Below are 13,428 nucleotides of genomic sequence, written 5' to 3'. Positions count from 1 at the left end.
CTAATTATTGGTACTAAACTATATAAACAAAAAAGGTCTTGGGTTTGTTTCCCAGTCTGTGCTAACCTAATTGATCTGATCTGGGGTGCTAATTTCACACAAGGTCACTACAATTGGTGTTGACACCCCTGCAAGGGGGAGATGGGAGTAGGGAATGGTTTAGAAGGCGATTAGTAAATACAATAGATAGTGAAGGGGTCCTCCTGGCAGCATCCCCAAAGTGGGAGAACACTGCTGAGAAACAACAAGCTGAAAGTCAAGGAAGCAACCACCAGTAAAGCACAGGAAGCGGGAGGAGAGGGCGAGAAAAAGGGGGCAGTAGGAGAAGAGAGCACGGCAGGTCAAGAAGAAATTAGGGCAAGGGGCTTTAACTGTGCTGGGGAGTTTTGCAAACTCTGCCTTAACCGGATCTGGAGAGCTAATTTTGCTTCATGCGGAGGAGGGGGGGGGGGGGGGGTTGTGGGAAGGGGCTTGAAGATGAGAGACGGGTTCCAATTCGTGCAGCAGCCAATTTCATTTTGAAGGTGGGAGGGGCGATCAGGCTGCCGACTTGTGGTAGGGCAAAACATTCCAGTTCTATTCTGTTGTGGTTTTATACTTGCTTATTGTAATTATCATGGTTTATTTCCCGTTCCATGGATCAATTTATTTTTAATTGTTTTTCCTGCTGTTTTTCTACTCTGTTTTTAGGAATCCCATTAGCACAATTTATTTTGCTTGTTGTCAATATTTCTGGTCCTTTTTGTTAACAGTCTGCGAATTGAGAGACTTCAATACAGTCTTAGGACTATGCTACTTGTACTGTTGTGTTCTCTTCCTAATATTTCTGACTTTTCTGAGTTGGCATTTGGCTACAGCCAGCCATGATTTCTTATACGCTCATTCGTAAAATTAATTTCATCACTCCTTTACCAGTTACAACATCGTGCTTTATATTTTCTTATTTCCTTTGTGTTTTTACAGAAATTACTTTAGATTTCTGTTCATCCGGTGTCATTCCAAAGGTGGGAATAACTTTTCCTTTAGGTTTCCTGTCCCATAACTATGCTCACAGCATCAACACCACTAGCTTTGGAAGGTTGAGATGAGAGAGAGATAGAATAAAAATAGAAAACGTTAGGAACATTCAGCAGGTCAGGCAGCATCTGTGGAGAGAGAAAGAGTTAACATTTCAGATCGATGATCTTTCATAACTCTAAAAGCTTGACCAAAAACATTAACTCTGTTTCTTTCTCCACAGATGCTGTCTGACCTGCTGAGTGTTTCCAGCATTTTCTGTTTTTATTTCAGATTTCCAGCATTTTGCTTTGTAGGTAGATATATAATGGACGCGTTTATTTGTACTGTAAAAAAGGCTGCCCTTTGTCTCTGATTGGCCCCCTCGGAGGATAAGCCACACCCTGAAGTTTCTCTGGCATGTGTAACTGGAACCGCACATCCCAAGTTCTCACTGACTTCGCAAATTGTAGCTCGATCCACTTTGGCTTCCAGAAGCCACAGAGGACAGAGCTCCCAAGAAGCCACCAAGTGCCAGCCAAAGTCCCTCATCCCAGTGCAAGTGTGTCCCTCCCCTAGCCAAAGCCCTTGCCCCCCAGCACAAGTGCTACCTCTCCCAGCTGAAGTCCCTTACACCATTGAAAGTGCTGCCTCCCCCAGCCGAAGTCCCTTGCCCTCCCCCCCCACTCAGGGGTCAGGGCTGCTCGGTCGGGGGCTCAGCAGGCAACGTGGTCGGAATGATTCAGGTTTGGGGCCGCACTTCCGGTTCGGGTGGGAGGCATTGAGGGCGGAGTCTCGCCAGACGCATGCGCAGAAGGACAGAAAAAACACAGTACAAATAGTCAGTCCCATATACAATATAGAATATAGCTATATGAATGTGTTATATATTTTTGTGATTCCACCGTATGCTCCTACAGTACTAGTCATGGCAACGACCTGCATATTTTTTTTAAATCATCTGATCCAAGCCAGTGATCTAGCAATGAAAGGTATAAATTCAGTGTATATTTTATATTTATCATTCTGAAGTGATTCTCATCACCCTCCTCAAAAAAGAGATTTACCTCCTTCCCTGTACTGATACATCCATGGATTTGTGAGATCACTCCTCTGCTTAGCATTTTAAACAGAATCATTCGAGTTCTCGGATCTAGAACCTTAGAATTAAAAGAACAGTAAAACTTGAGCTTTAAAAAGCACCTTGGTTTACATAAAGTAATCAGGATGTTTGCACAATGCAGAAGGCACACCTGGTGTGATTAAGACTTTGATTAAAATACAGGCAGAAATATATATTTTAGCCTATGACCTACATGCATTTTTTTATCCTTATGGAGACCCATCATATCTGGTTTCTGCACACCATACCCCCTCTGCAATATATATTCTGAGGAGGAAGTATGTGCATACACTTCAAGGGAGATCAGCAAGGGAGCTGAAAAGCAGTCATCCAAAAAAGCAAAAAAGTGCACCAGTGTTTGGATAATACTGCACACACACATACAAAGGTCTTTTCATGGTTGGGCAACTCCGGATTCCAGGCAGACCCCACTCCACTAAATGCAATCTCTCCAAAGACACACACCTGTAATATTCATCATGGAATGGCTAAGGAAGGTTGCAGAAACCCCAAACAGTAAGTCTCTGCAAGACCAGAAAGTCCATGCTACGTCATAACAGGCAAAGTAACACAAAAGAAAATCATCTAATCTTATTTTAGAGCTGGTGAAGCTCTTGAACAGAAAATAATGCCTTAACTTTAACTTGCTTTAATTACTCAATTTTTGAAAATAAATGATTTGTCAGTAACCTAATTATGTAACCTAAAAAAGATAACTCTGGCTACATAATGAATATGTTTTAACCAAATTAAAAAGAACATTTGCTCATTTCATTGCTATTGCTGCTTAAAAATTACCAGACAAAAGCAGAGTAAAAACATCAGATAAAATAACTATGAAGGTAATTTATCTGATCCTACATTAAAATATGCTCACATTTCTGTAATGGAGCCCACAAACGATCGATTATACATAATACTTAAAAAGGCAATACAAAAATTCTAACTTTTACAAATACAAGATATGTTAATACTTTTGATGAGTACAAGTTTTTATTTACAATTTCTTTAATTTACTGAAACTAGTTACCAATGTCAAGCACATCCTGATTAAAAGTAACATCGAAATAGACAGTTTTTCCTTGAGCTACTCAAACACTTCATGAGCATCTTTGTTACTATAACTGACTATTACCTGTTCTACAGTCGCTCGGTCAGATTTATCTTTAACTCGATACCTAAAAAACAAATGGACAAAATGAAGAAGCTTGAACCAGCTAAATGCACTAAATTTCAGGTGATTCAGCGTTCTGAGCAACATCCGAAGTATAACCTAACTGTGGCAAACATCATATTTTTTTTTTTTAAATGCGTTATATAGAATGCTTATTAGGAAAACCTATTCAATATACACTGTCAGTGTATGTCATTTGTTACAGTCAGAATTGATTCTGGAAAGCTGATAGTGTCATACAGAAGCCTCTCAGGAATCAAATCTACAATGAAACATCAAATGGCAATAACTAAGGAATGAATTCCGTTCAGGTATTAAAACATTGGCATGGATTTTGCTGGAGCAGAGCATCTCGTGGCATGCCGTGTTAGTTAGACTTGCTCGTGGGTTTAAAAAGATTTTGCCCACAAAATTGCCCACAAGTGCGAGCTGGTAATGGCACAACGAGGACATTGGTGAACAACGGTATAAACAGTACATCTCCTTAACCAATGAGATTAAAGGATCAAAAAATAAAGAGAGGAAGGACTGATAAGGAGGGTGAATTAAAATGGATGATTTCAATGTCAAATCAAGTATAGAAAGAGAAATAAAGAGGGAAAGAAAGTTTGGATTAAGAGAGAGAAAAGAGACAAAGGAAAAGTAAGAAAAAAAATTAAATTTAAAGATTGACATTTTTAAAATCTCCAACTTTTCACTATTTGAAGGAATGAGATTCCACACTTATAATTGTTCACTTCCTAGGCCAGAGAGCTTGATTGGCAGTCATAACAATTATCAAGTCGTTAAGAGGGGATTTACATTATTAATTACTAGACTTAACTTTCTGTGGTGAAATGGACAATTAATATGCAAATGCAGCAACTTCATGAAAATCACGTGGAGGTTATGGGCTTCAAGCCGTTTTCGCAAAGCTAATGATGGGATGGCACAAATAGGGCAGCGATTCGTCGAATAGCTCTTCCTCGCCAGATGTTGCTCCCCAATTTACACATTAATAACGGCGTGCAGCGTTCAGACTTCATTATTTTTTCAGCAAAATCTTAGCCGTTATCCAAATTCAATGAGAGCAGAGTTGGCAGGCATTACCTAGAGGCTGAACAAAATGCTTACCTAACACCATCACCATCACCATAAGGACGACAGCAGTTCAAGAGGAAGACCCACTGCAACCTTCTCGGGGAAATTAGTGACGGCAATAAATGTGGTCATGCCAGCGATTCCCACAACTCAACTGAGGTGCATCGGTCTTGTTTTTCTTCTATTTTTCTGTGATTTTTCTCCCTTTCCCTCAAGAACATTGACTTATTCTGTTCCGTTCGGATTCCATTCCAAGGATATTGTGGATCACAGCTAAGCCCAACCCTGACCTCACCCATTTTCGGCACTTCCAGCAGGAGTCACTGGATAGCAAACAGCAGTAGGAACCCTGGTTGATTTACCCATCCTTAACCACCTGGCATTGAGGTAAATTGTAGCATCACAACTGCTGCTCCAGTTGACATCACCTAATTCACCACAAACTCAGCCTGGAACCTAATAAAATGGCTCAGTTGTTCAATGGATAAACTAGTTTAGCCACTAGTAGAACTGTCTTTCTTTTGGTATCAATAACCATAAGATAGTAGGAATCTGTTTTTTTAAGTTAAAAGCTGCTCAAAATGTGGTACTACTTAGTTTCAAGTTTCTACCAATAGAGGTTTTACTTACATGTCTGTATGTTTCTGCCTTGACTTTTCAGTTACTCTGTTTATCACAGAGTCAGCAAAATTTAGTTTATCTAAGAAAAAAAAAGTAAAAAGATCACAAACTATTCTTTAGATAAGACAATTTTGTTCCCATCACTAAGATCTCTATTATTTTGCTGATGGTAAAGTACAGGCTGCTTTATAGCTTTCAGACACTCCTTCCTCACCCAACAACATGCACCATTCTTGATCTGAAAAGGCAGAAAAGTACCCGGTCCCTAGGCTTCTGACAATACTACTTTACAATTGGCCTATTACTAACGGATTACAGTACGCAGACAACGCTTGCGTCTGTGCACATTTGGAGGCCGAACACCAAGCCATCGTCAACACCTTCACCGAGGCATACGAGAGCATGGGCCTTACACTAAACATCCGTAAGACAAAGGTCCTCTCCCAACCTGCCCCCGCCACACAGCACTGTCCCCCACCCCCGGTTATCAAAATCCATGACGGGGCCTTGGACAAGGTGGACCATTTTTCATACCTCAGGAGTCGACTGTCACCAAGGGCAGACATCGATGACGAGGTCCAACACTGCCTTCACTGCGCCAGTGCAGCTTTCGGTCACCTGAGGAAGAGTGTTTTTGAAGACCAGGACCTCAAACCCGGCACCAAGCTCATGGTCTACAGAGCAGTAGTGATACCCGCCCTCCTATATGGCTCAGAGACATGGACTTTGCACAGCAGGCACCTCGAAACACTGGAGAAGTACCACCAACATTGCCTGCGCAAGATCCTGCAAATCCATTGGGAGGATAGGCGCACCGTCAATGTTGTTGCTCAGGCCAACATCCCCAGCATCGAAACATTGACCACGCTCGATCAGCTCCACTGGACAGGCCACATCGTCTGCATGCCTGACACGAGACTCCCAAAAATAGCGCTCTACTTGGAGCTCCGACACGGAAAGCGAGCCCCAGGTGGGCAGAGGAAACGCTTCAAGGACACCCTCAAAGCCTCCTTGAAAAAGTGCAACATCTCCATCGACACCTAGGAATCCCTGGCCCAACTCCGCCCAAATTGGAAGAAAAGCATCCGGGAAGGCGCTGAACACCTCGAGTCTCTTCGCCGAGAGCAAGCTGAAGCCAAGCGTCGACAGCAAAAGGAGCGCGTGGCAACACAGGCCCCCCAACCTCCCATTTCTCCATCCACCGTCTGCCCCACCTGTGACAGACTGTAGGTCCCGCATTGGACTCTTGAGTCACCTGAGGACTCATTTTCAGTGTGGAAGCAAGTCATCCTCGACTCCGAGGGACTGCCTAAGAAGCGCATGATACTGACCCAGTTTAATTTGTCTCTGCGATTTCCCTCCAGCTGTCTCTACAAAGGTGCAGTTTGGCTTCATTTAGTATGCTGAGATTAGAAATTCAATTTTGGGGAAATCTCAAGGATGAACTCGCATCCTACCAATTTGTAGCATGGTGCATTGGCATACCAAGTTGCTATGTTACAAAAGTTTTTTTTTTAAAATATGTAATAAATTAACAGAGGGTCAAAAACTGAAATTAAAATGTTGTGCTCACTTTGTTGAACCTGAACTCAACTAGATATTCTACTTCAACTGCTCACTTTGTGGAAACTGAACTAAACAATATAGGTAGCAAACAAAAACTTACTGCTTCAAGTGTGAATAGGGTGTACAAGCCTTCAATATTTGCTTGACAAATAATTTGCAGTCTACAGTTATAAAATTATGGAAGCCCCCACTCATTATTCCAGATGACTTGTTTGAACATTCTAAAATACAAATTACATTTTTGTCTTCTGTCCACTTTCATTTTAAAGTTTTATCAAACTATTTTATCTGCTTGCAACGGGCTCTGTGACATGTCACTTTCATAATAAACTTACCAAGATTAATTTTATGCTCAAATTTTCTCAGCACCTTGTCTGTAGGAGTGGACATCTTTGCAGAATTATAGGAAGACTGTCTATTTGCCTGAAATGACACAACATTGCAGCAGAAACTATGAGTCATATGTTTTGTTATGGATTGAAATGAATTCAATTAAGATTTCAGTAATAAATGTTTATGTTAATATTAATAAACTGTAACTACAAAACATAAGAAAAAATGCATTAATACAAATTTAATTTACAAAATTAATGCAAGAAAAATACTAAGCAGCATCCAATACCTTAGGAGATTAAAAGAGATGTCTAGTTAACTTTTCTAACAACTAAAGTTGGAATACATATTGGCTTATTTAAATAACTACAAAATGAAATGTGCGTTAACAATATGGTCGACTTAAATTCCAAAAATGTTTTCTTGAATAATTGCAAAAATTCTTTTTTATGATGAGCTCTACATCTGGAATGCAACTATGAACATTCAGTAACACAAAGTGCTATTTGCATAACTGTCCCGTTTATATTGAGAGTTAATTTCATCATTGGCGATGGTAAAGTCCCTCACAAAAGTGAATATATTCAGAATTCTTTAAATTTGAAAGCAGCAGAATCATTTGTGTTGGCTGTTATAAATGTTGGCTTCCATTTCCCACTATAAACAACCTAATAAATTAATTCAGCAGAGATTTAAATTTCAAAGCATTGCATTACCTGTTTGTTGTAACTCCTGGAAGCAGCATAGCGCTTGGTGAGGTCTCCATCACAATCATCCCAGTCCCAGTCTTCATCTTCATCTTCGTCACTCTCAATATATGCTTCTTCTTCGTCTGGGTTATTCAGGTGCAGACTCTTAACTGTTTTCTCTGCCCCTCTCACTTCCTTTTGTGTTTGCTTAGGACAGCCACCATCACTAAAAACAACAAGAACAACAACTTGCATTGATATAGCACCTTTAACGCAGTAAAAGGACCCAAGGCGCTTTATAGGAGTGTTTTCAAACAAAATTTGACACCGAGCCACACAAGAAGACATTAGGACAGAGGACCAAAAGCTTGGTCAAAGAGGTAGGTTTTAAGGAGTGTCTTAGAGACAGGTTGAGAGGCAAAGAGGTTTAGAAACATAGAAACATAGAAAATAGGTGCAGGAGTAGGCCATTCGGCCCTTCTAGCCTGCACCGCCATTCAATGAGTTCATGGCTGAACATGCAACTTCAGTACCCCATTCCTGCTTTCTTGCCATACCCCTTGATCCCCCGAGTAGTAAGGACTACATCTAACTTATTTTTGAATATATTTAGTGAATTGGCCTCAACAACTTTCTGTGGTAGAGAATTCCACAGGTTCACCACTCTCTGGGTGAAGAAGTTTCTCCTCATCTCGGTTCTAAATGGCTTACCCCTTATCCTTAGACTGTGACCCCTGGTTCTGGACTTCCCCAATATTGGGAACATTCTTCCTGCATCTAACCTATCTAAACCCATCAGAATTTTAAACGTTTCTATGAGGTCCCCTCTCATTCTTCTGAACTCCAGTGAATACAAGCCCAGTTGATCCAGTCTTTCTTGATAGGTCAGTCCCGCCATCCCGGGAATCAGTCTGGTGAACCTTTGCTGCACTCCCTCAATAGCAAGAATGTCCTTCCTCAGGTTAGGAGACCAAAACTGTACACAATACTCCAGGTGTGGCCTCACCAAGGTCCTGTACAACTGTAGCAACACCTCCCTGCCCCGTACTCAAATCTCCTCGCTATGAAGGTCAACATGCCATTTGCTTTCTTAACCGCCTGCTGTACCTACATGCCAACCTTCAATGACTGATGTACCATGACACCCAGGTCTCGTTGCACCTCCCCTTTTCCTAATCTGTCACCATTCAGATAATAGTCTGTCTCTCTGTTTTTAACCACCAAAGTGGATAATCTCACATTTATCCACATTATACTTCATCTGCCATGCATTTGCCCACTCACCTAACCTATCCAAGTCGCTCTGCAGCCTCATAGCATCCTCCTCGCAGCTCACACTGCCACCTAACTTAGTGTCATCCGCAAATTTGGAGATACTACATTTAATCCCCTCGTCTAAACCATTAATGTACAGTGTAAACAGCTGGGGCCCCAGCACAGAATCTTGCGGTACCCCACTAGTCACCGCCTGCCATTTTGAAAAGTACCCATTTACTCCTACTCTTTGCTTCCTGTCTGACAACCAGTTCTCAATCCATGTCAGCACACTACCCCAATCCCATGTGCTTTAACTTTGCACATTAATCTCTTGTGTGGGACCTTGTCGAAAGCCTCAAAGTCCAAATATACCACATCAACTGGTTCTTCCTTGTCCACTCTACTGGAAACATCCTCAAAAAATTCCAGAAGATTTGTCAAGCATGATTTCCCTTTCACAAATCCATGCTGACTTGGACCTATCATGTCACCTCTTTCCAAATGCGCTGCTCTGACATCCTTAATAATTGATTCCATCATTTTACCCACTACCGATGTCAGGCTGACCGGTCTATAATTCCCTGTTTTCTCTCTCCCTCCTTTTTTAAAAAGTGGGGTTACACTGGCTACCATCCACTCGATAGGAACTGATCCAGAGTCAATGGAATGTTGGAAAATGACTGTCAATGCATCCGCTATTTCCAAGGCCACCTCCTTAAGTACTCTGGGATGCAGTCCATCAGGCCCTGGGGATTTATCGGCCTTCAATCCCATCAATTTCCCCAACACAATTTCCCGACTAATAAGGATTTCCCTCAGTTCCTCCTCCTTACTAGACACTCTGACCCCTCTTATATCCGGAAGGTTGTTCGTGAATACCGAACCAAAGTACTTGTTCAATTGGTCCGCCATTTCTTTGTTCCCCGTTATGACTTCCCCTGATTCTGACTGCAGGGGACCTACGTTTGTCTTTACTAACCTTGTTCTCTTTACAACAGAGAGACAGACTATTATCTGAATGGTGACAGATTAGGAAAAGGGCAGGTGCAAAGAGACCTGGGTGTCATGGTACATCAGTCATTGAAGGTTGGCATGCAGGTATAGCAGGCGGTTAAGAAAGCAAATGGCATGTTGGCCTTCATAGCGAGGGGATTTGAGTACAAGGGCAGGGAGGTGTTGCTACAATTGTACAGGGCCTTGGTGAGGCCACACCTGGAGTATTGTGTACAGTTTTGGTCTCCTAACCTGAGGAAGGACATTCTTGCTATTGAGGGAGTGCAGCGAAGGTTCACCAGACTGATTCCCGGGATGGCGGGACTGACCTATCAAGAAAGACTGGATCAACTGGGCTTGTATTCACTGGAGTTCAGAAGAATGAGAGGGGACCTCATAGAAACGTTTAAAATTCTGACGGGGTTAGACAGGTTAGATGCAGGAAAAATGTTCCCAATGTTGGGGAAGTCCAGAACCAGGGGACACAGTCTAAGGATAAGGGGGAAGCCATTTAGGACCGAGATGAGGAGGAATTTCTTCACCCAGAGAGTGGTGAACCTGTGGAATTCTCTACCACAGAAAGTTGTTGAGGCCAATTCACTAAATATATTCAAAAAGGAGTTAGATGAAGTCCTTACTACTAGGGGAAATCAAGGGGTATGGTGAGAAAGCAGGAATGGGGTACTGAAGTTGCATGTTCAGCCATGAACTCATTGAATGGCGGTGCAGGCTGGAAGGGCCGAATGGCCTACTCCTGCACCTATTTTCTATGTTTCTATATCTATAGAAACTTTTGCAATCCATCTTAATGTTCCCTGCAAGCTTCTTCTCGTACTCCATTTTCCCTGCCCTAATCAAACCCTTTGTCCTCCTCTGCTGAGTTCTAAATTTCTCCCAGTCTCCGGGTTCGCTGCTATTTCTGGCCAATTTGTATGCCACTTCCTTGGCTTTAATACTATCCCTGAATTCCCTTGATAGCCACAGTTGAGCCACCTTCGCTTTTTTATTTTTACGCCAGACAGGAATGTACAATTGTTGTAGTTCATCCATGCGGTCTCTAAATGTCTGCCATTGCCCATCCACAGTCAACCCCTTAAGTATCATTCGCCAATCTATCCAAGCCAATTCATGCCTCATACCTTCAAAGTTACCCTTCTTTAAGTTCTGGACAATGATCTCTGAATTAACTGTTTCATTCTCCATCCTAATGCAGAATTCCACCATATTATGGTCACTCTCCCCCAAGGGGCCTCGCACAACGAGATTTAGGGAGGGAATTTAGGGCCTAAGCTGCTGAAAGCACAGCCGCCAAAAGTGGAGCAATTAAAATAAGGGATGTGCATTAGGACAGAGTTAGAGGAGTGCAGAGCTCTCGGAAGATTGTAGGGTTGGAGGAGATTACAGAGATAGGGAGGGACGAGGCCACGGAGGGATTTGAAAACAAGGACGAGAACTTTTAAATTGGGGCATTGCCAGACCAGAGCCAATGTAGGACAATGAGCACAGGGGTGATGGATGAACGGAAGTTGGTCTAAGTTAGGATACAGGCAGCCAATGTTTCCCCCTAACTTTTTAAGGAGGATGCGCAGTACCTTTAACGGGCTGTGCGGCCCAGTCAAACTTACGCACGAGCACGGTTTTTTGCATTGTGAAGCCGACTCACCAGCTGTACGGGACCTCGAGACAGCTGCGCAGCAATGCAGCTTAAAGGAAACGATGTAGGCAGTCGAGTTTTGGATGAGCTCAGGCTCATGGAGGGTGGAAGAAGTGAGGCCAGCAGGAGAGTGTTGCAATAGTCAAGTCTAGAGGTAACAATGGCATGGATGAGGGTTTCAGCAGTGGATGAGCTGAGGCAGGGGTGGAGTCGGGCAATGTTACGGAGGTGGAAGTAGGCGGTCTTGGTGATGGCATGGATACGTAGTCAGAAGCTCATCGCAAACCATCAAACTGATGAAGACATCAAGAAATATCAGAAAAAAGATCAGTAGACCCAAATAAATTTCCATCAGACTATAATATAGTAGTCAGGATCATAACTCCAGATACAGGGAGGCTTATAAATACTAAAGGGAGATCAGAATTTGCTACAGGAAATGCCATATTTGGATTAACTCCCATCCCAATCATATCACCCTGACAGAATTAAAATATCAAAAAAAAAGGAACTATAACTATTTCTACTAGTTTATGGATTAGTTTGATAAGCTCACTGGATTATGTACTGAATTATTTTGAAATATGGTCTCCCTTTCACTCGCACATACTGTTTATAGTAAGAGTTTAAACACTTTTCCCAGGTCCAGCATTTGAATGCAACACGTCATAAAGTTGTCCTGTTTATATTGCCTGCCAATCATCATAATCACTAAAACAAAGATACTAGAGAACCCACATGATGTGCCATTTTGTTCTCTAAATTATTAAGCCAGAAACAGATGCCAAGTAAGGACATAGGTGGATGAATCTGGTTGAATTAAATATTGACAGGAATCCACATCGACAGCAAGACAGTTCACATCAACACTGACAAAGCAATAGTTATGGTTGTTTATAGCAACAGAGGAATTAAAATTTCTGAAGATAAATTATGAGGAGCAAGTTAACTTAAGCACTAAGTTAACCTGCTGCTCAAACAAGTTAATGCTGGTGCCTAAATATAGATGATTTTGTAATGGTAATGTACTGTAGTCAATTAAAAAATATATTTAAGCTTTTAATCTGGTACAAACAATACAACTTCCACAAACTGCCAAGTGCTGCTAATTGGGAGCAACTGTCATCTATTTTGGTTTAAAAATGAAAGCTATTTTGACGCGTGTCGCCCTTAAATTACAACCCCTTAGGTTTAAATGCCATCCTTTATGATCTTGAATCTGTGGTGTTCCTTGATGACACAATTCAGAAATATAGGGCCCAAGTTTCCACATGATTCGCGCCTGACTTTTAGGAGCAACTGGTGGAGAACGGACTATTTTAGAAATCGCAATTCTCCACATTTTTTTTTCTGCAGTTCTAGTCAGGTAGAACAGTTCTAGTTTAGAACAGAATTTTTTCTTCAAAAGGGGGCGTGTCCGGCCACTGACGCCTGATTTGAAAGTTTCCACAGTGAAAATGTACTCCAAACTAAAGTAGAATGGAGCCAGTGAAGATTTTTGTAGAACTGAAAAAACCTGTTCTACACATTAAAAAAATCAGGCGCAGGTTACAAATTAGGCGTCCAGAACGAGGTGGGGGGAAGGAAGGGAACTCATTAAATTCGACAATAAATCCTTATTTATACTTCTACAAATAAATCCAACCTGAATAAACATTTATAAGCCAAGAAAAGATTAAATAAACCATCATCCTACCTGTCTGAAAGTGCTTCAGGCAGGGAGAATTCTACAGCCGTTCGTACCGCTGAGCGGGAGGGAGGGAGAGAGAAAGAAAGAGAGAGAAAGAGAGAAAGAGAGAAAGAGAGAAAGAGAGAAAGAGAGAAAGAGAGAAAGAGAGAAAGAGAGAGAGAAAAGAGAACGAGAGAGAGAGAGAGAGAGAGAGGGAGGGAGGGAGGGAGAAAGAGAAAGAAAGAGAAAGAGAAAGAAAGAGAAAGAGAGAGA

General features: G+C 41.9%; 1 protein-coding gene across 3 annotated transcripts in view; it reads right to left on the bottom strand.

Annotated features, from left to right (window-relative positions):
* The window catches only part of riok1 (RIO kinase 1 (yeast)), a 48,255-nt gene that overhangs the window by 30,699 nt on the left and 4,128 nt on the right, over window positions 1-13,428 (bottom strand). For all 3 annotated transcript variants that reach the window (XM_070888538.1, XM_070888539.1, XM_070888540.1), the window contains exons 2-6: window positions 7,610-7,808; window positions 6,896-6,983; window positions 5,004-5,073; window positions 3,255-3,297; window positions 2,064-2,156 (exon numbers count right to left, since the gene is read on the bottom strand). In XM_070888538.1, coding sequence (XP_070744639.1) covers window positions 2,064-2,156; window positions 3,255-3,297; window positions 5,004-5,073; window positions 6,896-6,983; window positions 7,610-7,808 — 493 coding nt within the window. The remainder of the gene's footprint in view (window positions 1-2,063; window positions 2,157-3,254; window positions 3,298-5,003; window positions 5,074-6,895; window positions 6,984-7,609; window positions 7,809-13,428) is intronic.

Source organism: Pristiophorus japonicus, chromosome 1 (assembly GCF_044704955.1).
Source record: "Pristiophorus japonicus isolate sPriJap1 chromosome 1, sPriJap1.hap1, whole genome shotgun sequence".
Taxonomy (NCBI): domain Eukaryota; kingdom Metazoa; phylum Chordata; class Chondrichthyes; family Pristiophoridae; genus Pristiophorus; species Pristiophorus japonicus.
Note: the sequence above shows the minus strand (reverse complement) of the source record. Positions and strands in the feature narration are given on the sequence as shown.